This window comes from Pipistrellus hanaki (genome assembly GCF_964339955.1).
Source record: "Pipistrellus hanaki genome assembly, chromosome: 7".
NCBI lineage: Eukaryota > Metazoa > Chordata > Mammalia > Chiroptera > Vespertilionidae > Pipistrellus > Pipistrellus hanaki.
In genome coordinates this window covers 66,869,551-66,892,327 of record NC_140509.1, presented here as the reverse complement: position 1 = coordinate 66,892,327, position 22,777 = coordinate 66,869,551, and the positions used below count along the sequence as shown (strand labels likewise).

At 40.6% G+C, this 22,777-nt stretch overlaps 1 protein-coding gene across 2 annotated transcripts in view; it reads right to left on the bottom strand.

Moving 5' to 3' along the window:
* The window catches only part of MAP3K5 (mitogen-activated protein kinase kinase kinase 5), a 159,258-nt gene that overhangs the window by 11,359 nt on the left and 125,122 nt on the right, over positions 1 to 22,777 (bottom strand). For both annotated transcript variants that reach the window (XM_084890655.1, XM_084890656.1), the window contains 7 exons: positions 20,519 to 20,696; positions 19,745 to 19,765; positions 18,719 to 18,896; positions 18,460 to 18,628; positions 13,263 to 13,448; positions 9,478 to 9,583; positions 378 to 621 (listed from right to left, as the gene is read on the bottom strand). In XM_084890655.1, coding sequence (XP_084746781.1) covers positions 378 to 621; positions 9,478 to 9,583; positions 13,263 to 13,448; positions 18,460 to 18,628; positions 18,719 to 18,896; positions 19,745 to 19,765; positions 20,519 to 20,696 — 1,082 coding nt within the window. The remainder of the gene's footprint in view (positions 1 to 377; positions 622 to 9,477; positions 9,584 to 13,262; positions 13,449 to 18,459; positions 18,629 to 18,718; positions 18,897 to 19,744; positions 19,766 to 20,518; positions 20,697 to 22,777) is intronic.

Here is a 22,777-nt window from a genome sequence, read left to right as displayed (position 1 = left end):
TCCAAGTCCTGGGCTTGGAAGAACACGGGCTTTCTGTCTGTCTTTCAGCTATCTGTGTGTCCAAGGCAGTCCATGAGGTTACACCAAAGAAACTCCAAAAGCCTCAGTGCAGTGGGTGACAAAGCAGTGGTTAAGGAAAAGGTGCTGGGGGCTTGAATTGGTAGAAACAGAAAATGTATTTGACTAAAGAGACTAAAATAAATCTCTCTCTCTCTCACACACACACACACACAAAGGCTTTAAATCAAGGTTACATGGATGGGATAAAGGAATCATATTTTGTATTTTCTGGGGGCCTAACTGTAAAGTAGACCCAAAACACATGCACTTAAAGTCAGAAAAAAAAAGAAACCTACCCGTGTCAGAATAGGACTTACCTATTAGTTTCTATTTTCATTCTTCCAAGCTGTACATTCAGTGACCGGTGAGCGTTCTGGGAATTGTGGGATACAGTAGAACTGAGCGTGCTCACCCCTGAGGTAGCCACAGCATCTTCAAGGATGGCATGAGGTCTTCGGACAATTCGATTCGGAGGCTGCTCCTCATGGTCATCTTCTGCATCCAAGTCTTCCTGATCTGCTGTATCACTCTCAGAGGCAAGGCTAAAATGGGGCCTCAGTTCTGTCAAGCATAATATCAACCACAGTGTTATTAAAACACAACCGATTGCCTTAATTTCTTAAGACAAGGATGTCATCTCCCCTGCTGTCAATAAGATTTACATTCCAAACTAGTTTTTCAAAAGTGAGGATGGACTTCTGTTCAGTAATTCAGGTTTGTTCTGCCAGGGAATTTACAAAATTCACAAGATATATAGTCAATGATTTAACTCAAAAAGAAGAAATATTCACACCAGAAAGACACTTATATAAAAACAGAAAAATTTATTTATACAAGTAGAATTCATTTTTTTTAGATTATATGCTATCTGGCAATTACTAACTCAGAAACGAGGAAACAGATATAGAGATTTGATCTAAACCAGTGGTCGGCAAACCGCGGCTCATTAGCCACATGCGGCTCTTTGGCCCATTGAGTGTGGCTCTTCCACAAAATGCCACGTACCCTAATTAAGTTAATAACAATGTACCTCCCTATATATTGGGTCGGCAGCTAAGTAATTGCGGGTTCCACACATATATGCTTCAGTTGAATTTTTAGGTTTGCAGACGTAGTACAAATGTAAAACACATTTTGTTATTTGATAGTTGGCTATTCAGCTGTTAATCAGTAAAAAAAGTTTTTTGATCTGTTTTGTAGTTTTCGTTTGGCGTTCGTTGAAAAATGGAAAATCAAAAGGAACATTTTCGTCATATTTTGCTTTTTTATTTCCGCAAAGGGAAAACGCATCGCAAGCTCATAAAAAGTTATGTGCTGTTTATGGTGACGAAGCCTTAAAAGAACGGCAGTGTCAAAATTGGTTTGCCAAATTTCGTTCTGGTAATTTTTCACTCAAAGATGAAAAACGCTCTGGTCGTCCAGTTGAAGTTGATGACGCCCTAATCAAAGCAATAATCAATTCAGACTGTCACAGTACAACACGTGAGATTGCAGAGCTTCATGTATCACATACATGCATTGAAAATCACTTAAAACAACTTGGCTATGTTCAAAAACTCGATACATGGGTTCCTCACGAACTGAAAGAATCACAGTTAACGCAACGCATTAGCAGCTGCGATTTGCTAAAGAAACGTAATGAAAATGATCCATTTTTAAAACGACTGATAACTGGCGATGAAAAATGGGTTGTTTACAACAATATCAAGCGGAAAAGATCGTGGAGCAGGCCAGGTGAACCAACTCAAACAACATCAAAAGCTGATATTCATCAAAAGAAGGTTTTGTTATCAGTTTGGTGGGATTACAAAGGAATTGTCTACTTTGAACTCTTACCACCCAACCGAACGATCAATTCTGATGTCTACATTGAACAACTAACGAAATTAAACAATGCAGTTGAAGAAAAGCGGCCCGAATTGACAAATCGAAAAGGTGTTGTATTCCATCATGACAATGCAAGGCCACACACATCTTTGGTCACTTGGCAAAAATTAATGGAGCTTGGTTGGGATGTTTTGCCACATCCACCATATAGTCCTGACCTTGCACCATCTGATTACTTTTTGTTTCGATCTTTACAAAACTCCTTGAATGGTAAAAATTTCAATAATGATGATGATGTCAAATCGTACCTGATTCAGTTTTTTGCTAATAAAAACCAGAAGTTTTTTGAACGTGGGATTATGATGCTGCCTGAAAGATGGCAAAAGGTCATTGATCAAAATGGGCAATACATTACAGAATAAAGTTATTTAGTTCCATGAAAAAATTGTCTTTGATTTTCTTTTTAAAATCCGCAATTACTTAGTTGCCGACCCAATAGTTTTAAGTTTAAAAAATTTGGCTCTCAAAAGAAATTTCAATCGTTGTACTGTTGGTATTTGGCTCTGTTAACGAATGAGTTTGCCGACCACTAAACAAACGTAAGTACACAGAATGCTTTTTGCCTGTAACAGTCAAAATGTAAGGGGATAGGAGGGGCTACTGAAAATGCCAGATGCTTATATTCACTTTAGCAAGGCTATCTGAAAGCCGCAGAGGTTCTCCCCCAAAGAAAAGCACATTCATACAACATTTTGCCTAGATTTCCTGAGGGCTCACAGACACCCTGAAGCCTGTCCCAGGAGTCAATGAGCCACAGATGTGTGGGGGAGAGGGCTCTGGAGGGAACAATGAAGACCCCATCCCACCACTCCAATACAGCCACTCTGGCAAGACAACCAGAGGCTCAGTAGTTGCCAAATCTTCTAAATAACTCTTTCCTTACCTTACCCGACCTGCATATAGTACCTTCCTCAAAATCTTTCTGCTTCTCTTCTTCAGAGCCTTTTTGCCTACGACCTGCCTTTAAAAGCAGGAACTTGGAAATCTATCCTTCACTTTTTCATGTTTCTATTTACTCTATATGAGTGAGCTCATTAAAATATATGAAGCTTAAATACTTGTAATGTGGGGATAACAAAGTATATTTCTGGCCCTGATCCTGTTACATCCAACACCTCCTAGATATTCCTGTTGGGCAGGCATTTAAATTCAACAATCAAAACAGGAACTCACTGTTTTTTCATAAAAACCAGACTGCCCTTCTTAGGGTCAAGTTTATGTAGCCCTGACTTCTTTTATCTCTCTCTGTTTATTTATTTATTTTTACTTTTTTGAAGGTTAAAAAGTACATGACACAAAATTTACAATTTTCACCATTTCTAAGTGTACAAATTGTAGTGTTGGGTACATGCATATTGTTGTTCAACCATTCTCCAGAACTTTTTTATCTTACAAAATTGAAACGCTATACCCATTAAACAACTCTCTAATTTCCCCTTCCCCCATATCCTTGGCAACCACCATTCTACTTTCTGTTTCTATGAATTTGATTACTATAGATCCCTCATATAATTAGAATCATACAGTATTTGTCTTTTTGAGATGGGTTAATTTCACTTAGCATAATGTCCTTGAGGTTCATCCATGTTGTAGTGTGTATTGAAATTTCCTTCTTTTTAAGGTTGAATAATATTCCACTGTATATATGTACCACATATTCTTTATCCATTCATCTGTCAATGGACACTTCCACCTCTTTCACCTCTTGTCTACTGTGAATAATGCTGCTATGAACTTGGCTGTACAAATAACTCTGAGATCCTGCTTTGAATTCTTTTGGATATATCCTTAGAAAAGCAATTTCTGGATCATATGGAAGTTCCATTTTTAATTTTTTGAGGAGACACCACTGTTTTCCATAGTGCTGCACCATCTTACAACCCCAAATAAAGGTTCCAATTTCTCCACATCTGTGCCCTTTATTTTTTAAGGTTTACCAAAATCCACCTCTACTCTGCTTTCTGCATTATCAATTTCCAAATTCTTTTTCCAAAATTCTATTTCCTAAATCATCTACAGTAGGAGTGACTCGAAAGCAAGTGTTTTACTTTGTAAACCCAGCACCTAGTCTGGAGGCCAAGGCATAATAGCTTCTCAAAAAATGTTGGCAGAATGGAAAAGTTATTCTAGATTATCTGTATTTAAGAAGGCAACAAAATAATGAAAAAATATTTTATTTTAAAAATAATTTTAAAAAGTAGAGTTCTAGATTAAATTAGAACATAAGATTAGGCTTTTAACTTTTTTCTAAAATTATTCTTAAATTCCTTTTATGGTCTCTAACTGAAAATTTTAAAACTACTAAAGTTTTATAATCCCGTTGACTATACCTTTTGGAAGGGAAAATTTCTGATATTTAAATATCCCTTAACTCTATATACTTTAAATTATCATTTTATGTATGACTAAAAAATTATCTCAGCCGGAACCGGTTTGGCTCAGTGGATACAGCATCGGCCTGCGGACTGAAGGGTCCCAGGTTCTATTCTGGTCAAGGGCATGTACCTTGGTTGCCGGCACATCCCCAGTAGGAGATGTGCAGGAGGCAGCTGATCGATGTTTCTAACTCTCTATCCCTCTTCCTTCCTCTCTGTAAAAAAATCAATAAAATTTAGTTTTTTAAAAATTATCTCATTTTGAAGAAAGTAGAAAATTTGTTATTTTGGTCTTTCAACACATTGTAAAATGTCCAAATGAGATACAGCACCCGGTCCTTGTCCCCAGAAATAACAAGGTAAAGGAAAACTAGGGTAAATATACAAGAAAGCCATACAATGAAATTTTAAGTACTAATTAATACAGCCAAAAATATCTTAGATGGCCTCAGGTATAGACCTAGTTACATATATAAGTCCTGTGTGCATGTATTAAGAGTGCTAGGGGGTAAATAAAGCACTTTTGCAATAATTAAAGCTAGTGGTGGCTTACTCTCTAGAGGATTCCTGGAGGAAGAGGGCCTAAGCAGGGTCTGGAGAAGAAGAAAGTCTTGGCTGGTGAAGAGAGAGGGAGGGGCTTTAGAGAGAAGGAAGCTCAAATGGTAGCCCAGAGGCCTCTGAGAAGAAAGGAGAGCAGAGTGGACTGTCAGGAGAGAGCCAGGAGAAAGGGACAAGGGGTAGGGAGTGGAGAGGGAGGGGGGACTGTAACAAATGGACGGTGATTAATTCATGTGTGGGAAACTAGAGCCAGTGCATTTCCAGAACAACAAGAGGGGATTAAGCAACAATACTATCCCCACTGCCCTACCCCACCCCAACGCAACTGGTGTTTGCCCAGAGGAAAATAATTAGAGCAACCTGCTTTAACACAGGGTATTTTTGATGCCAAATACAATAAAATCATAATACTTGTCAGTGCACAGGGTATGATACCTACATTAAGATCCTCATAGAATGTTGGCCGGTTTACATTCATGTGGACATGGGTCACATGACTGATTCAGCTTAACATACTGGTAGTAGTATCAAGTGTTTAAAAATGATTGTTAATATAGGAAGTATGCCTGCATTATCAGTTCTCTCTGCCTAAGCACTGCCAACGTGGTCTCTTATACCAGCATTTCTCCATCTGGTCACCACCAGCAGCCTGTGCTTGATGTTACCTGTCATCTAATGGCAGATTTTTGAGGACACGTGAGAAAACAGCCGGAGAAAAACCTCTAAAGGAGCTTGCACTGTACTCTCCATTCCGTGTGCTCTTTTTGGAAGAAAGAAGATTGAGCACTTTTTTTATTTTTTTGCTTTTGATTTTGAAGTAGTCAAGAATATCAAAAAGTTGCAAAAATAGTACAGAAGCTTCCCATATCCCCTTTAGCAGCTTGCCCTAACCTGATATCTTATATAGCTTTGACGTTATCGCCAAAACCAGGACATTAACATTGATACAATACTATGAACTAGTCTACAGACCTTATTTGAATGTCACTGGTTTTCCCACTGATGTCCTTTTTCTGATCCAAGATCCCACACTGCATTTAGTGCCCAAGTTTCCTCAGTTTCTCCCAATCTGTGACAGATACCTCCTATTTCTTTATCTCCCGTGACCTCCACACTTACCAGGAGTACTGGCCAGTGATTTGGCATTGTGTCATTTTCAGTTCACCAGTGTCTTGTCATGATGAGGTTGAGGCTCTGCATTTTTGGCAAGAATAGCACCCAGATGATACTGTGCCAAGTGCATCACATTAGGAGGTACATGATGCTGATGTATCTTACCATTATGATGTTTACCTGGATAGTTTGGTAAAGAAGGTGCCTGCCAGGTTCCTCCACTATAAAGTCACTGTTTCCCCTTCGTAATTAGCAAATTTCGTGTGGGGAGATGTACTCTAAGATCATTCAAATATCCTGTTTCTCGTTACTCCTTTGCCTACTGATCTTTTTTAATTTTTTTAATTTTTAAATATATTTTATTGATTTTTTACAGAGAGGAAGAGAGAGGGATAGAGAGTTAGAAACATCGATGAGAGAGAATCATCGATCAGCTGCCTCTTGCACACTCCCTACTGGGGATGTGCCTACAACCAAGGTAATGCCCTTGACTGGAATCAAACCTTGGACCTTGACGCTCTATCCACTGAGCCAAACCAGTTTCGGCTGCCTACTGATCTTAGTAGCCAAAATGGTTCTTGCCTGAAATTGTTATTACTGTGTGTTTGCCTAATTTTCTACTTCCTTCATTCCTTCTACTCTTATTAATTGAAATTCTACTAGAACAAAGACTTGGCCCTTCTTCTCCATATATTTATTAATTGATTCAATTACTTATAGCAGTATGGACTCATAGATATTTAGTTTATTTTATGGGCTATAATGCAATGCATTTTATTTTATTGCTCAAATTGCTCTGGCTTAGACTTTTGGGAAAACCTCAAGCTGTTTCCAGTGTCCTTTCAATAAGCCAGCCTCCATCCTTCCTTTTGAGGGCACTTCCTTACTTTTTGGCATCATCAGATGTCCCACATTCATCTTGAATTTTCCCCATTCCAGGCCTTGAATCAAACATTTCTCCAAGAAGCCCCCGTTTCTTTTATTAAAGAAACTAGAATGGGCCTTTGCTCTGGCCAGAGCTGCCTTTCCTCTTCTTATGCTGCTCAGAGGCCCAGAGCAGCTTGGGGCCTGCATATGCAAATTAACCCTTGAGCTTTGTTGGGTTAATTTGCATACACACTCCTGATTGGCTGGTGAGCATCATGAAGGTACAGTCAATTAGCATGTTACTCTTTTATTAGGTAGACTAGATGCCCCTTACAGGAAGATTCCTGCAATAGGGCTTCCTGCTGTGGTCTCCATTGCCCTGCTGGCTTCTCTTCCTTCTCCCCACCCTGCCTGCTTCCCTGCTTTCTCTGCTGCCCCACTTGCTTGCTTCGCTGCAGCTTCACTCCCTTCGGAAGCGTTTGGCTTCTTTCTACACTGTCTTTAGTCTTCGCTCTGGCCTGGATATGCAAATTAACCGCCATCTTGGTTGGGTTAATTTACATACACTGATTGACTGGTGGGCGTGGCTTGTGGGTGCAGCGGAGGTACGGTCAATTTGCATGTTTTTCTTTTATTAGAGAGGATGGTGTTATGAAACCAAGACCTGGGTCCTCTCTACATGTATGTGCTCATGATGGCATACTTTTAAATCTGTTGTTTTGTTTAGTACGTCTTTCAAAATTTGGTAGGTTGATTATAGTAATTTGTCACCTAAAAGGAATTTTTATCAGGAGAACATGAAGACAGGCATTTTTAATGTAGCTCCTTTGAATCTTAACTGTATAACAAAATAGGGACATTTAGAAATTTGATGGAACCGTCAAATGCTTAAAACCAGTTCATCTTGTCATACAGACCCATCAATTGCATAATGGTAGCTAGTATACAGTACACATTGTCTTCCGCTATCCTGCGAGGAATACAAAAAATACTTTCTCCATGGAATTCTCCTCTAAAATTTCCACTTTAAAAAAGTCCCTTCACGCAGTAATTTCAATTGTCATCTGAGACTCCCAGGGGCCTCAAGACACCAATTTCACAGACAAATCACTTTCCTCAGCAAACCCTTTTCACAAAGGAAGTGCCTGTTCCACGCATGGGTTGGGTAAAGCAGGTCCTTCACAGGGTCACCCATGGGAGGAGACAGCCTCTCTGCGCTCACCCTATCCTTTCCCTAATGTTACCCATTTCACCTTCAGTTGGTAATCAGTATGCTTCACAAACTTTCTGTTTTGGAGGAATTTTAGACTTACAGAACAGTGGAAAAGATAAGTCAAAGAAATCCCATATACCTTCCACCCTGCTATATTTGTCAAAAGGAGGAAACTAACATTGGCACAATTATACTTGTGCCAATTATACTTAGACAATGTGCTCAGCACAGAATAGAATAAAATGGACATAGTTGTTCTCTGGTGCAGGAATCAGCCAGTAGACAAGAAAATAAAAGTAGTTTCAGATTGTGGCGAATGTCACAAATGGGGAAAAACATTTCCAAGGAGAGAGAGTAACAAAGAGCCTAATTTAGACTTTGTGGTAGGTTAGGAGTCTGAGGCCTGGAGAATGCACAGGTGCAGGGATGCCAAGGTATAAGGGGCATTTCTTACATAAGAAAGAAATTAATGCTTACTGATATTCAATATAAAGACTGACACTGGTGCCCTCACTCGCAAGTCAAACAGGCATTCTGAGAGAAGAGAGGAACCTCCACAACTTGGAAGTGTTCATGGTGACTTAAAAGTTCTCAGAACCATTTATAAGTAATCTAAATTTTAAAAGAGTTTATACTTACCTTTTATAATTTCTACTTTAGAATGTTTTAAAATACAAGTACAAATTGTACAATAGAACACGCTTCCAATTTATGTATCTAAAATCTATCTACACACACACACACACACACACACACACACACACACACGGTGGGAGATTTGCTTAAAATCTTTTATTACTACGTAGACTATCAAAACCCTTTTGGAAGTTTGCCTCACTCAACATTGCCCCTTTTGTATCTCACTGCAAACACAGACCAGCACTTTCCAAACCTGGCTGTGTGTCAAAACGACCTGGAAATTGGATTACAATCAGATTGCTGGGCTTTCTCTCCAGGAGAGTCTCAACTCGGCCTGGGAGGAACTCTGAGAGCTGTAATCCTGAAGGACTCTATATCATTCAAGGCAACGGCAGGTTTGGGAACTTGGTAAAGGTGACACAGGAATGTGCTTATGTGTTTTCTGAGCACAGATACCTGCATATTGAAACCCACATGTATTTGGGTCACTTGTAGTTTTCTTTCTCTTCTTATCCAAACATACTCTTTAAAAACAAGGAAATAAGTCTCCCTCACTCACAGTAAACCTCTTGCTTACTGGACCGTGGCTCAGACTGCATGCCCTAAATAAGTGACATTTGCTGACTGAGAAGATTAATAAAAAAAAGAAGGCTAACCTGCTTAGTCTGGTCTTAAACGCAGTAAGGAGACACCATAAATGATAGATGAACAGCAATATAAAACATCAAACACTAAATATTTACAAAGTAATTACGTGTTTCTGACCTGGAACCAGAATGGTAATGGCCGTCTGCACTGCCTTCCGGATGATACTGTCTAAGGCAAACATCCAGTGTGGCTTGATGTTATGATTCCGAAGAACTTTATTCACCTGAAGAGAGTGACATTTTGATTAATTTTTAATTGCTAATAACCTAGCTGGTGCAAGCATTTGGATTTATCAACAAAACAACAAAAAGGACTCTTCACCTGGAGTTGTGAATAATTTATGTCACGTGAAAAAACTGCCACTTCAATTTAAAGTTCAGTGAACCCCATGTAAGCAGATGAGATACATTATTTAAATGAAAGGCAGTCTGGCTAAACAAGAAGGGTGCTCTATTAAAACAGAGAACACGCAGCTTCCATCTTTCATGACGTCTACAGATTGAATGATGGAGGAGATTAGGGGGGAAAAGAGTTTGAGGGGCTTCTTAAAAATAAACACTTTTCTTGCCGAAACCGGTTTGGCTCAATGGATAGAACGTCGGCTTGGGGACTGAAAGGTCCCGGGTTCGATTCTGGTCAAGGGCATGTACCTTGGTTGCGGGCATATCCCCAGTAGGGGGTGTGCAAGAGGCAGCTGATCGATGACTCTCTCTCATCGATGTTTCTAACTCTCTATCTCTCTCCCTTACTCTCTACAAAATCAATAAAATATATTTTTTAAAAAAGTCTTTAAAAAAATAAAATAAACACTTTTCTTAAATGTTATGATCCTGCTGTTTTATCCAACTGAGTGCTTCGCCATACTCTGGTGCCCTGAAAAAGCAGGTAAAGGAGAGAAATGAGCATGTATGTGCTACCTACATACTTGCCACAGTGCATACCTTGGTTTCCTTCCCCCAGTTCTTTACATCTTTGCAAGTGGGAATAATCCATTACGACACTCCAGAAAAGCTGTTCACATTAAAGCTCTCTGTTGTAAGGGCACCTTTTTAAACTGAGCAGTAATATTTCACACATTTCTTTATTTTTAAAAATATACTTTTATTGATTTCATAGAGTAAGGGAGAGGGAGAGAGAGAAATAGAAACATCAGTGATGAGAATCACTGATTGGCTGCCTCCTGCACGCCTCCTACTGGGAATCGAGCCTGCAACTCAAGCACATGCCCTGAGTGAGAATTGAACCTTGACCTCCTGGTTCATAGGTCCATGCTCAACCGCTGAGCCATGCTGGCTGGCCGGGCTCACACATTTAAATAGACACTGAAATAGATATACAGATTACTTTTGTTTTAAAAAATTGTGTAAAATAAATATTACATGAAATTTACCGTCTTAACTATTTCTAAGTGTTCAGTTCAGTGGCATTAAGTATATTGACACTGTTGTGTTACCATCACTACTGTCCATCACCAGAACCCTTTTCATCTTGCAAAACGGAAACTCCGTACCCATTAGCAATGACTCCACATTACCCTCTCCCCACAGCCCCTGGCAGCCGCCACTTCCTGTCTCCACAAATATGACTATGGTAGGTAACTCATGCAAGTGGAATCATACAGTATTTTTGTGACTGGCTTATTTCACTTAGTGGAATATGTGAGTACTACCTTTTTAAGGGTAAACAATATTCCACTGTATGCTTAAACCACATGCACTACCTTTTTAAAATAACCTTTATCGCTTATTTATAATGTGGATTAAATCCACTCATTACTGGTTGACACTGGCCTCTAAGAAAAGAGGCTACTTTTCTAACATTTCTCTGACTAGAGCTCTTTGAGGTAGCTGGGGAGGTGAGCTCACTGCAATCCTGCACTAAAAGCTGGAGTTCTTTCCCTTGCTCCGTCTTCATCAAAATCTCTCAGGTAGAGGGGAGTGGGCCGGAGGAGTTCCTCACAGTAGTTACTCCCAAGAAAATGAGTCAGGGCTCGGTTCTCACTTGCTCTAGTACAGTGGTTGGCAAACTCATTAGTCCACAGAGCCAAATATCAACAGTACTACAATTGAAATTTCTTTTGAGAGCCAAATTTTTAAAACTTAAACTTCTTCTAACGCCACTTCTTCAAAATAGACTTGCCCAGGCCGTGGTATTTTATGGAAGAGCCACACTCAAGGGGCCAAAGAGTCGCATGTGGCGCAAGAGCCGCAGTTTGCCAACTACAGCTCTAGAAAATCCTATCAAAATGACTCTGTCCTAGTACCTTCATTTCTTAAAGGCGTTTCCTGCTTTTTTTTTTTTTTTTTTTTTTTTTTTTTAAATTTAATACTGGGTATAACACCTGGTAAACTGAATATTTCTCCCAAGAGTCACACACAGAAGATGAAAGAGGGAGCCCTTATGACCATGACTTGCTCCTCCCAGTTTTTCATTAAACAGTACATTACACAGGGCCCATTCTCTAGGTTATCCCCATTCTGGACAGTGAGTGAACAAGGGTGTGTGTGTGTGTGTGTGTGTGTGTGTGTGTGATAACTAAAGCACTCTCAATCTGAATTCTTCAAGCCAATTTGCTTTCCATCATCCAGGCTGAAAGTCAATTATGTGGGCAAGTGCGAATTCACTGAATTATTTTATTCTATTCCCAGATGGTTGGGTTTCCCTACTTGCAGTGTAAGTGTGCCTTTAATTTTGAATACTAATGATAGGCTTTGCTAATTGCTTTCATGACCTCAATCAAGTCAGGAGTCTTGTCCCCACCCACAATAAAGCCCAAAGACGAGGTGGTTGACACAGAGTCTCAGAGAACATCAGTAGATGCTGAAGGATCATAATTTGGTTTTAAACCAGGAAAAATTTGATGCTCCAATTATAATTGTCAAGATAATATATAATAATAAAAGTATAATATGCTAATTAGACCAGAGGTCCTTCCAGACACCTTCCAGACGAAGCCCGGGCACCCGAGGGAAGCCCAAGTCCCAGATGCCAGAGGGAAGCCGATGCCAGCAGCCGGGGGAAGGAAGGCCTCCTCTTGCATGAATTTCATGCACTGGGCCTTTAGTTTTACATAAGAGCAATAAATACATTATGGGTGAATTATTTTTTGAACTTAAATAAAATTATGCAAAGTGCTTCTATATTCATACCACAGACAGTGTCAAGAACTCTCTTATCTAAATCTATATCCAGAAAGGGCCTTCTAGGAATAGCTTCAGGCTTTTTTGGTACAGAGCTCCACAGATAAGTCTCATTCAAGAATAGCATATGGTTTTGAATCAGGCTTTTGGAAGTGTTGCTTAGCAGCTGTTTGACAGAGAGGAATCCTCAGCAATGTCTCATGAGATCATGTGCATTAATTTTCATTCAGTGATGCCCTGAACTCTGAAATATAATTCTGGCTACAAAATAGTGAGTATTTATTAAACAAACATGTTTACTTGTAATTGGGATGGGGTGGAGGTGGGGATTATTGGTTTTATTCAGTAGTGGTCATTCCAACCTGTACGGTCATTTTCTCAATAGCCACTAGATGGCACCTCTCATACAGAATGAGAGCATGCATGACTCAAGTGTGGTCTGTTGCTCAAGTCACCAAAATAGTGACCCACTACATGATTTCGTAAGAACAAAGTTTGGTCATGGAGATGTTGATGAGTTTTGTTATTTTACATGGTGCACAATTTTGTGTATATCTAACTCTGGGGGATGCAAGCCTAGAAAACACAAATCTCACACTGACAAGCACACAAAAGGGCAACCATCTCACACTTATCCGAAGAGAAAAGAATTCACTGAGATTACTGAAGAAAGAGAGGTAAGAGAACTTAAGTTTCATTCTATTCCTCTGACTAATGTTCGCCGGAGTTTGTGGAAAAACACTGGCAGAAGTTCATACTTACAGCATCCTGGAAGCTGAAGAGCACCACCTGGACCTGACTGATGCCGTGGCTGTCGAAGTCCAGCTCCAGCTTCAGCTTGGACAGAGTGGTGGCTATGATTTTTCGGTCGGTGGATCTCACAAATTCTCTGAGGCTTGTGATGAGGGTTGTGATGTGCTCCCACTTTAGCTTAGGTTCTTCAGGCCCCTGTGAATAAAAGCCGGTAACCTGTCAGTCGGTCCGTGGACTTAGGAACATGGGCCCGCATTGCTCACAGCCCCTGCTGAGAAGGACTGGTCTGCCACATGGTCCATCTAAGGAAAAAAGACCGTATTTGAACCATGTGGCTCCTTACCTTCCTCCTGTCCTTTCCAAAAAATAATCGGGCTTTGGGAAGAAGGGTACGTACCTACCCCCTATGTTAGCCAATAGCCATGACACAGTCAGATATACAAAGCTTTGCCCAAACAGGGACAGGCAGAGGCAGTAAGACTCTTACTCTCAGACATTTTAATCAGGGACTAAGGAGAGATTCAAGCAATAAGCCACAGGACCCCAAGCTCAAAGTCTGCTCAGAGAGAGAGAGAGGTCATAAAACAGGAGCAGAGTACATCTAGTCATAAGGAAGGAAGACAGAGCAATGGATAGGGAGAGAAGAGGACACAAACAGAAATGGCACACCAAAAAGGCCCATAGCCACCGAGCACAGAAAAGATGTACAAACTCCTGGAACTCGAAGCCCTTTGGACTCACACTCTTGGCTTGGCTGGGCACTATGGTTGGAACTCCTTCAGAGTCCACTTCTCTCATTGCTATGTGTCTATCCACATGTCCCCATATCTTCTACTGCCCTTGAATCATATCAATTCTTTGCAGCTGAAAGGGGCTTGCTTCAAACTCTGTCCTTGAAACAATTCCTACCCATCTATAAAGCAATTACTTATAGGAATTGACCAATTGGATATTTTATATGTTAAAAATAAAATACAATTTAAAAAATTCCCTCTCTCAAGTTGAGCTTCCTTTTACTTGCTCAAGCAACATTGCTTCCTTAGAGAACATAGTAGTATGTTATTTATTCTCTTTTTAACTTCAAGAAACAGCAGGATTGCCGTGGCAGATTTGGCTCAGTGGATGGAGTGCCAGCCTGCAGAGTGAAGGGTCCTGGGTTTGAGTCCAGTCAGGGCTTGATCCCCAGTGTGTGTGTGGGGGGGGATACAGGAGGCAGCCAATCAATGATTCTCTCTCATCATTGATGTTTTTCTCTTCCTCTCCCTGTTCCTTCTAAGATCAATAAAAAAAAAAATATAAAAAGAAACAGGATTTTTATAATGCTCATGTCTATCTCACATTATACATTTTGTTACTAAATCATTAAAATTAAATGCATCAACTGAGCTGTGAAAAATCACAATATCTAGGATTCTGTGAAAATGGAAGAGAAATGTACCATAAAGCTCTTCCTCTTAATCCATTTTCATCTGGAAGCTCTCTCTCATATTGATGTTTGCATGAGAAAGATTATATTGAAAATCCTGAAGGCTGTCATTAAGGTAATATTTTAAAATGAGACTGGGAACAATTACAAATTGTTTATTTTCTTACCACGAACTAAATTACACCCAAAGTAAATATTCATAGGAAATAGCATAATCACATGAAAACATGTTCAAGAAGAAAAATGTGACTTGTTCGGGAATTGGAAGCTTAGCTTAGTGAAACATCGGTTAATGTTTGTCAGCAGTTTAAATAGCAAACATTTTTTTGACATTAGCATTGTTTTCACAACAGAAAAACATGTTGCTTCTGGGTTTTGGATGTGAGTGCCACTGTCCTACAAAAGAATGCTGTCTGCTTCAGGAAATGCAGTCTCTCTAGAGTATTTCAGCCGCTTACACAATCGCTGTTTCTGTTTTAACTCCTGTCTCTGTGCAGTCACTGCGGTGCCTTCACAAATGAGCATCTCAGTTATCAGGTAACACCTGACTGGCCATCAGAAGGTAGCATCTGACAGGATGCCTTTTTCTAAGCATTCCTGGTATCATCACAGAATCTTTTGCAAAGGTACTCTCTATTCTGTATAATTTAAGCTTCCTTAAAAATGATGAGTCGACTTCAGAAGATGCAACAGGTTGAAAGGCCTTTCATGGGCTGATTTGAGGCCCTGACCACCATCTACATTTCCGTCTTATTATAAAGGGTAGGCTTAAATGTAAAGATGTACCTAGAAATATGTGATACAATGGGAAGAATTATTTCTATCTGGCTGTAGAAAACATTTGAAAGGTATTAAATATTGTTAGCCTGTTTGATGATAACAACAATAATAGTAGTTAACATCTGTGGAACACTTTCTATTACCTCAATTGCTCATGATCTTAGTTATTATTTGTTGTTGTTGTTGTTGTTAATACATTTTTATTGTTTTCAGAGAGGAAGGGAGAGGGAGAGAGAGGTAGAAACATCAATGATGAGAGAGAATTGGCTGCCTCCTGCAAACCTCCTATTGGGGATCAAGCCTGTAACCCAGGCATATGCCCCTGACCAAAACTGAACCTGGGACCCTTCAGTCCACAGGCTGACGCTCTATCCACTGAGCAAAACCAGCCATGGTTTTATCCTTTATTTAGAGCATTTCCTCTCTTTTATAGGTGAGGAAATTCAGCCTCGGAAGAGTTAAATAACCTGCCCAAATCACACAGCCTTTATGTGGTGGAACTAGTAAGTTGCGGCTGAGCCCAAACTCCCAATCATTACATTCTTTTCCGCAATTAGCTGGGTCAGGGCCTGCTCTGCCACTAGACCATCAGGTGGCATCACAGGCAAGGACTCACAGTGGCCTCAGCAGTACAATCAGAAGGACCCTCACTATTACTTGGATTTAGCATGTGATTCTGACCAGCAGTTTCTGGTGCTCACTGGTCCCTCCTATTGGTGCACCAAGGCATGCCCTCTGATGGGTTCTTTTAATAAGGTTTTCTTTCATGTATTGTTTTATAGAGAACACTCAAGTGGGCTTAAAAAACTAGGAAATCACATAACACACAAAAAATGTAGAGGATTAACCAATATAAAAATTTATGAATTTCATCAAAATTATGGAAGTGGAGTTTCTTGCTAGGCTCTGTGCTGAGAACTGTGGTAATGATAGCGATCAAGGTTGTCTCTGTCCCGATGGAACTATGATATGGTAGAGAGACAAAGAAAAACACACACAAAAAAAAGACATTTTCTGTACTGGAAAAGCACACCCTTTGGGGATGAATATGAGATTTAAATAATCCCTAAGTTCTGTGTTTCTGGCCTAAAACAGGTATCTCCACTAATAGCCACAGGAGAACCTTCACTCCACAATGATTTTCCCTGTCCCCACACCCGGAATGTCACCCCCACCCCTGCTTTATGTTTCTCCCATCACTTGCCACCATCTGTCATCCCAGGAAGGAGAGCAGTGTGGTGGTTAAGAACACAGACCTGGGAGCCAGACTGCCTGGCTCTGTCACTTAGGCCTGCATGGCTTAGGCAAGTTTACTCACCTCCTCTGTGCAAAGTGAGGATGCTAACGGAACTATTAATATAGCACTATTCCCATGGGGATTAAATGAGCAAATACCTATGCAATACCAAGAACAATAGCTGGCTCATAGAAATTGCTTGCTTTTATTATATGTTTAAATTTTCTAATACTTACAATAATATTTATTATTATATATTATAACTATATATTTAACTCTAAATGCTACTATACAAGGTGAGGCAAAAGTAGGTTTACAGTTGTGAGTATTCAAAACAGTTTATTCTTGTATTATTTATTAATTATGTTATTACTCTATTTTCCATACGAGCAACTGTAAACCTACTTTTGCCCAAACAATATATTTAAATACATATTTATTCTTTTTTATTTAATCCTTACTTGAGGATATGTTTTTATTGATATTTAGAGAAAGAGAAAGGAGAGAGAGAGAGAGAGAGAGAGAGAGAGAAAGAGAGAGAGAGAGAAAGAGGGCGCGAGAAGGGAAAGAAGAGTACTTATAGGCACCTGACTCCACATATACCCCAATCCAAGTTGAAAACAATGTAAATTGTTAGACTGAGAAACTGAACACTTGACCAACTCCTCCAGCTCCACACTTTTCGCAGCTGTTTCCCCGGGACAGAGGGAGGGAAGAAGGTGCATGCAGTCCACACGGGTCAGGCAGGACAGGTTGTAGCCGCAGGAGACAGAGCATTCCTGGGGCTCCTGCTCGTATCTGTAAGCAGAATCCCAGGGAACAAAGTCCCAGGTGTCATGGGCTGAACCGCGTCCTCCCCCTGCCCGAATTCCTATGTTGAAGCCCTCGCCTCTGCATTTGCAGACAGGGTGTTTAGGAGGTAATTACGGTTAAATGAGATCACAAGGGTGGGACCCTACCCCTTTTGGATAACATTTTTTATGAGGAAGACACACTAGGAATGCACAGAGAAAAAAGGCCGGTGAGGACACAGCAAGAAGACGCCATCTGCAGGCCAAGGAGAGAGGCCTCGGAAGAAACCAAACCTGGGGACACCTTGCTCTGAGAGGTCAGCCTCCAGAATCGTGAGAAGTAAGTTCCCGGCATTTAAGCTGCTCAGTCTATGGTATCTGTCATGGCAATCCTAGCGAATAAATACATGAGGGAACCAGAGTTGGACTGGCCAGATTTGTTTTTTTCATAGCACAAATGGCCCCTCGCCCACTATGTAATTTACTGGTTATTGCCCATCACCTGACACTGGATGCAGCCCCTCCACCATGGGCCTCTGCTGTATCTTCAGTGTTTCCTGCATGCTCTGAGGAGTGACTGAGAGGCAGTTGTGAGCTAAGGTCAATGAGCAATTCACATCGCTCAATGTGTGTTCATTGATTGGTTGAATGTAAGAATTAATGAGGGGTCAAAGGGGCTGGTAGGGACTAGAGGGAGCTTCACCAACAGGAAAACTTGGCATTTGACTTAGAGAGAGAGGGTGAGACAGAAACATCAATGACGAGAGAAGATAACTGATTGGCTGCCTCCTGCACGCCCCCTATTGAGGATCAAGACCACAACCTGGGCATGTGCTCTGACCAGGAATCAAACTGTGACCTCCTGATTCATAGGTCGACACTCAACCACGGAGCCACACCAGTAGGCCCATTGGTTTTAACAGTTAAAATAGGTTAACTCTGAAAACATGAAGCATCCGTGAAAGGTTTTACCTGAGCCAAAGATTCCATTAAGTTTCTCACAACTTTGTCCTGGTCTTCCTTCAGGATCCTGTAGAGGGTGGCCCGCCGCTCGCTGTCCTTCCTCAGCATAAAGAACCCGGAGTCCTTCTCCTCGGGAGAAGGGGGAGCACTGTGATCTTCAAAGTTCTCATCTGGAATGCTGCAATAACCCACACAGCACAAGTCACACTTCCCTCTATAAGATGATACACCACCTACTTCCGTCACCCAAAGTCAGTCAGGTCTTTACCTCAAAAAGAGGGTCCGCATTCCTTTCACTTCCTTTTCTCCGCAGGATTTGGCTCTTGTTTTGAAAGAGAAGGGGTCCACCTTTAGCTCCGTGTCGGGAGAAACTGAGCCGTACTCACTGCTGCTGCTCGTGTCCTCCACCAGGACGGGGACCGGCAAGGATATGCTCCTAAGGTATTCTGCTTGTCCGGAGGGGGAAAGAGAATTAATGGTGGGGAAAACGTATGCATACTGCAATGCCTGCTGAAAAGGAGCAATCTTAGCCGTTAAGTGTCTCATTCCAACCTAAGAGTCTGGTTGTGATATTTGGATTGCTCCCATGCTCAATATATGACCCCCACAGGAGGGGTCGGTGAGCAAGGGGTCTCGTGGGACCTGTAAGGAAGGTCTCAGGGGCATGAACTGAAGCATGAGACCCAGCACACCTTGGGTTCCAATCCCTCTGTTTTCCTTGTCCACTTGTCAGATTTCAGGAAGGTCCTTTTCAGGTCTGTTTACTCTATAAAGGACAAGATCCCGAAGTTTTGAGCCATGTTCCTCAGAGGTATAAGGGTCCACCTTAGAACCTTGGGGCTGCCTTGGATGGCTTAAGTAGGATTCTGTGATTCTAGAACACAGGTTCCAACCCTGTTTTACCTAAAACAAAAATGCTGTGTGTGTCTTATACATCAGGGCTCTGCCTGCGGATTCATAGAAAAAGGGGTTCTCTGCTAAACAACATTTCAGAAACCAATGGACTAGATGATCTCTTTCCCAGTTCTCAGAGAAAGTGTGGACTCCACTCAAATGGAAGATTTCAGAACTATAAACACCCTCATGCATTTAGGGAGGAACAACGGAAGCTTCCCTCATGAAAGAGAAAGGTGAGGGGTTTTGACAGAATGAGCCCGCCGGGCTTGCAGCTGCACACACCCCAAGTACCAGCAGCCACCCCTGAAATCAGGGAGAGGAGGATGAGTCTATTTGATGAGCTGATCACATGACCCACCCAGCTTCAGCTCAATAGAAAATATAACAACAAACTCACCATTTGATCCAGGAGAAAGAGCTGTGGGAAGAAAAGCAAAGAACAGCATAAACACACATTGGGGTTGTTGTTAAACTGAGAAGCTAACGAAAAGTGAGGACTTGACATGGGAGCCATGCCCTTTCCAAGCATTCAAGCTGCCCACCCTCATCCCATAGAAACACCAAAACCAACAACGAGTAGATCATTTACTTGTTGTTTTTTTCCCCTCTCAGAAATGAGTTATAGAAATTCTTGCAAAAAATGCAATTAACATTTTACACTGCTGTTTTACTTATAACTGACAATGTTTCTTTTTTTGGGGGGGAGGAGTTAATTATCCAGAAAGACATTCTCTAAGAAGCAATAGGTATTTTTTACTGACTAAAATGGAAATAACGTATTATCTAGACAGATTGAAAATTCAACAGCTTAGCTCTGTAACAGCCCTGTAACCCATTAATTTGGAGTTTCAGCTCTAAAAGGCTGTATTTCACCCTTTTTCCACTTTAACCTTTGTATCAGCAATGCTAGAATGCTGTAGATACGGGCACAGTAAAAATACTTACTAACTGGATGATGAAACACTATTATGCATGAGGCCTTGGCATTCCTGAGGGTGATGGTAACACAGCTTCCTGATACTGACACTGCATGCCTGAGAACTCTGCCAGGGCTTACACCAATTTCCAGTGACATCTACAGACAAGTTAGCTTGCTTCTGGAAAAATCGTCCATCTTAAAAGCTTAGGATTTAGGGACTCTGAATGGATCTCCTTCAATGCAATCACGTACCTGAAAGCTTAGGTTGTGTCTTTTTCTTTTTGCTTGAAACTTTTAAGAACTCATCAACAAGCAAGTCGTTAGCACAGGCTCTCTTGTCAGGGTCTGGTTCAAAACACTTCAGGATGAATGCCTTGGCCTCTGCCGACATGGACTCCGGGATCTCCGGGTGGACTTTAAACATTCCCACCTGTGAAATGGCACAACGGGGCTTCTGAGTGACATCTCATCCCAGAAGCTCCCGGGATCATAACTTGGTCTTCTACTGTAACAAAATCCTTTATCATATACTATGAACTCATGGGTTTTCTCAAAGGGAGGTAGGGTACTTTTTCTGTAGGTTATAGAAAGATAAAGTGCTTTTGCAACTTTATCAATGACATAGTAAGAGTGATTAGCTTAAGACACTATAAAGCAGTAATTCAGTCCTCAAGGCTTGAGGACACATTAGCGCACTGGCGAGAAGAAAGGATGTTTTTAATTGGACCATTCATTGTGTTGGTCATGATAGTGATGTGCCAGGAACTGTGCTTGGCTTTTTCCATTTTCATTCAATGAATCTCATGAATCCTCCCAACAACCCAGTGGATTAAATATTATTATACTTGTTGCACCAACGAGGAAAATGAGGCTCAGAGGGGTCAGGCTATAAGGTTATAAAAAGGAATGTGTTTGTTTGGCTTAAAATTTGTGTTCTTTCCTCTACTACATAATTTATGAATATGTTCATCGTCTCAAACTGCCTACATTAAAATATATTTTAAAATACTTTAAATAAAATAGAATTTTTATAACAATTCAATTTTCTTTTCATTGCTGCCATTCTAAAAATGTTTTCATGTAGAGAAAATTTTCTAAGGAAATCTTCTATGTTATATAGTCTATTAGTTATATAAGTAGAGAAAATTTTCTAAGGAAATCTTCTATGTTACATAGTCTATTAGTTATATAAGTGTATTAGTACATAGATTATATGTAATTGTTTGTAATATTTATATAGCCTTTACTATTCTAAGTGCTTTGCACATATTATCTCATATACTCCTCAAAAACCTTGACCAAGTAGGTACTAAATTTATACCCAACTTAGAGATGAGGAACAAGATAGTTAAGTAATTTGCCCAAAGTCATCAACCAGCTTGACTGTGTTGGGGCATGGATTCAAACACTGTAAATCAGTGCCAGAGTCTATCTCGTCTGAAGCGAGATATGATCCCTGCACAGACGGTAACAGCAGCATTTCAGGATGAAGTCCTAGACATTGGTAAAAACTTCAAAGATTGGCCCAGAAGAAAGACATTCATTCATGTCAAAAAGGTAGCTCTTGTTACTCTTCAGGCGTGGTTACACTACTCATTTCTGAATCAGCAGTATCCCATCATATCATCTTCAAGCTCAAAGTAAACCACGCTCTGTACAAAAGCACAAGGCATGTAACACATGGTCTCTCCTGAGAGGCTATTCACAAATGGAGTAAGTGCCAGAGACATGGTCAGAGACAGGGGAAAAACAAAGTTATTAAATGCCTTCTGCCTTAGAGAACAGAATGTGAGCTTTACATCTCAGGAAACAAGTTCTCAGTTTATTTTATTTTTAATTTTTATTTTAAAAAATATATTTTTATTGATTTCAGAGAAGAAGGAAGAGGGAGAGAGAGAGAAACAGAGGGAAACATCAATGATGAGAGAGAATCATTGATCAGCTGCCTGCTGCATGCCCTCTCCTGGGGATCGAGCCCGAAAACCAGGTATGTGCCCTGATAGGGAATTGAAACCTGACCTCCTGGTTCATAGGGCGACACTCAACCACTGAGCTATACTGGCCAGGCCAAGTTCTCAGTTTAAACTTCACTCTTGCGTGGTGGCATAGCAGATGAGAAGTGCAGGGACCCAGCCACAGGTCACTGCTTTGCCCAGTCCCCAGATTTGGAAGCTGTGGCCCAGGGCTCTCTCAGCTCTATTTTGATATCAAATGCTCCCTTTTTGGGCTGCTTCCCACTCCCAGAATAGTTACTAACGGGCAAATGAAGAGGCTAGAAGAGTAAGGGTATCAGAGTAAGACGTGTACTTAAAATAGCAAAATCATGCCTTTTTAAAATGGAGATGTCAAACTCTTATATTAAAGGAAAGGAGAATATCTCTTTGGTTTAACACTTAAATGGATAAAAAATGTTCTTATATCTACCTCCATGGAAGCTTTTTAACCTGTGTTTCCCAAGGAGATTACACCATCTTCCCTGGGATGGTGTGTTCTTCACACTGAACTGTGAAA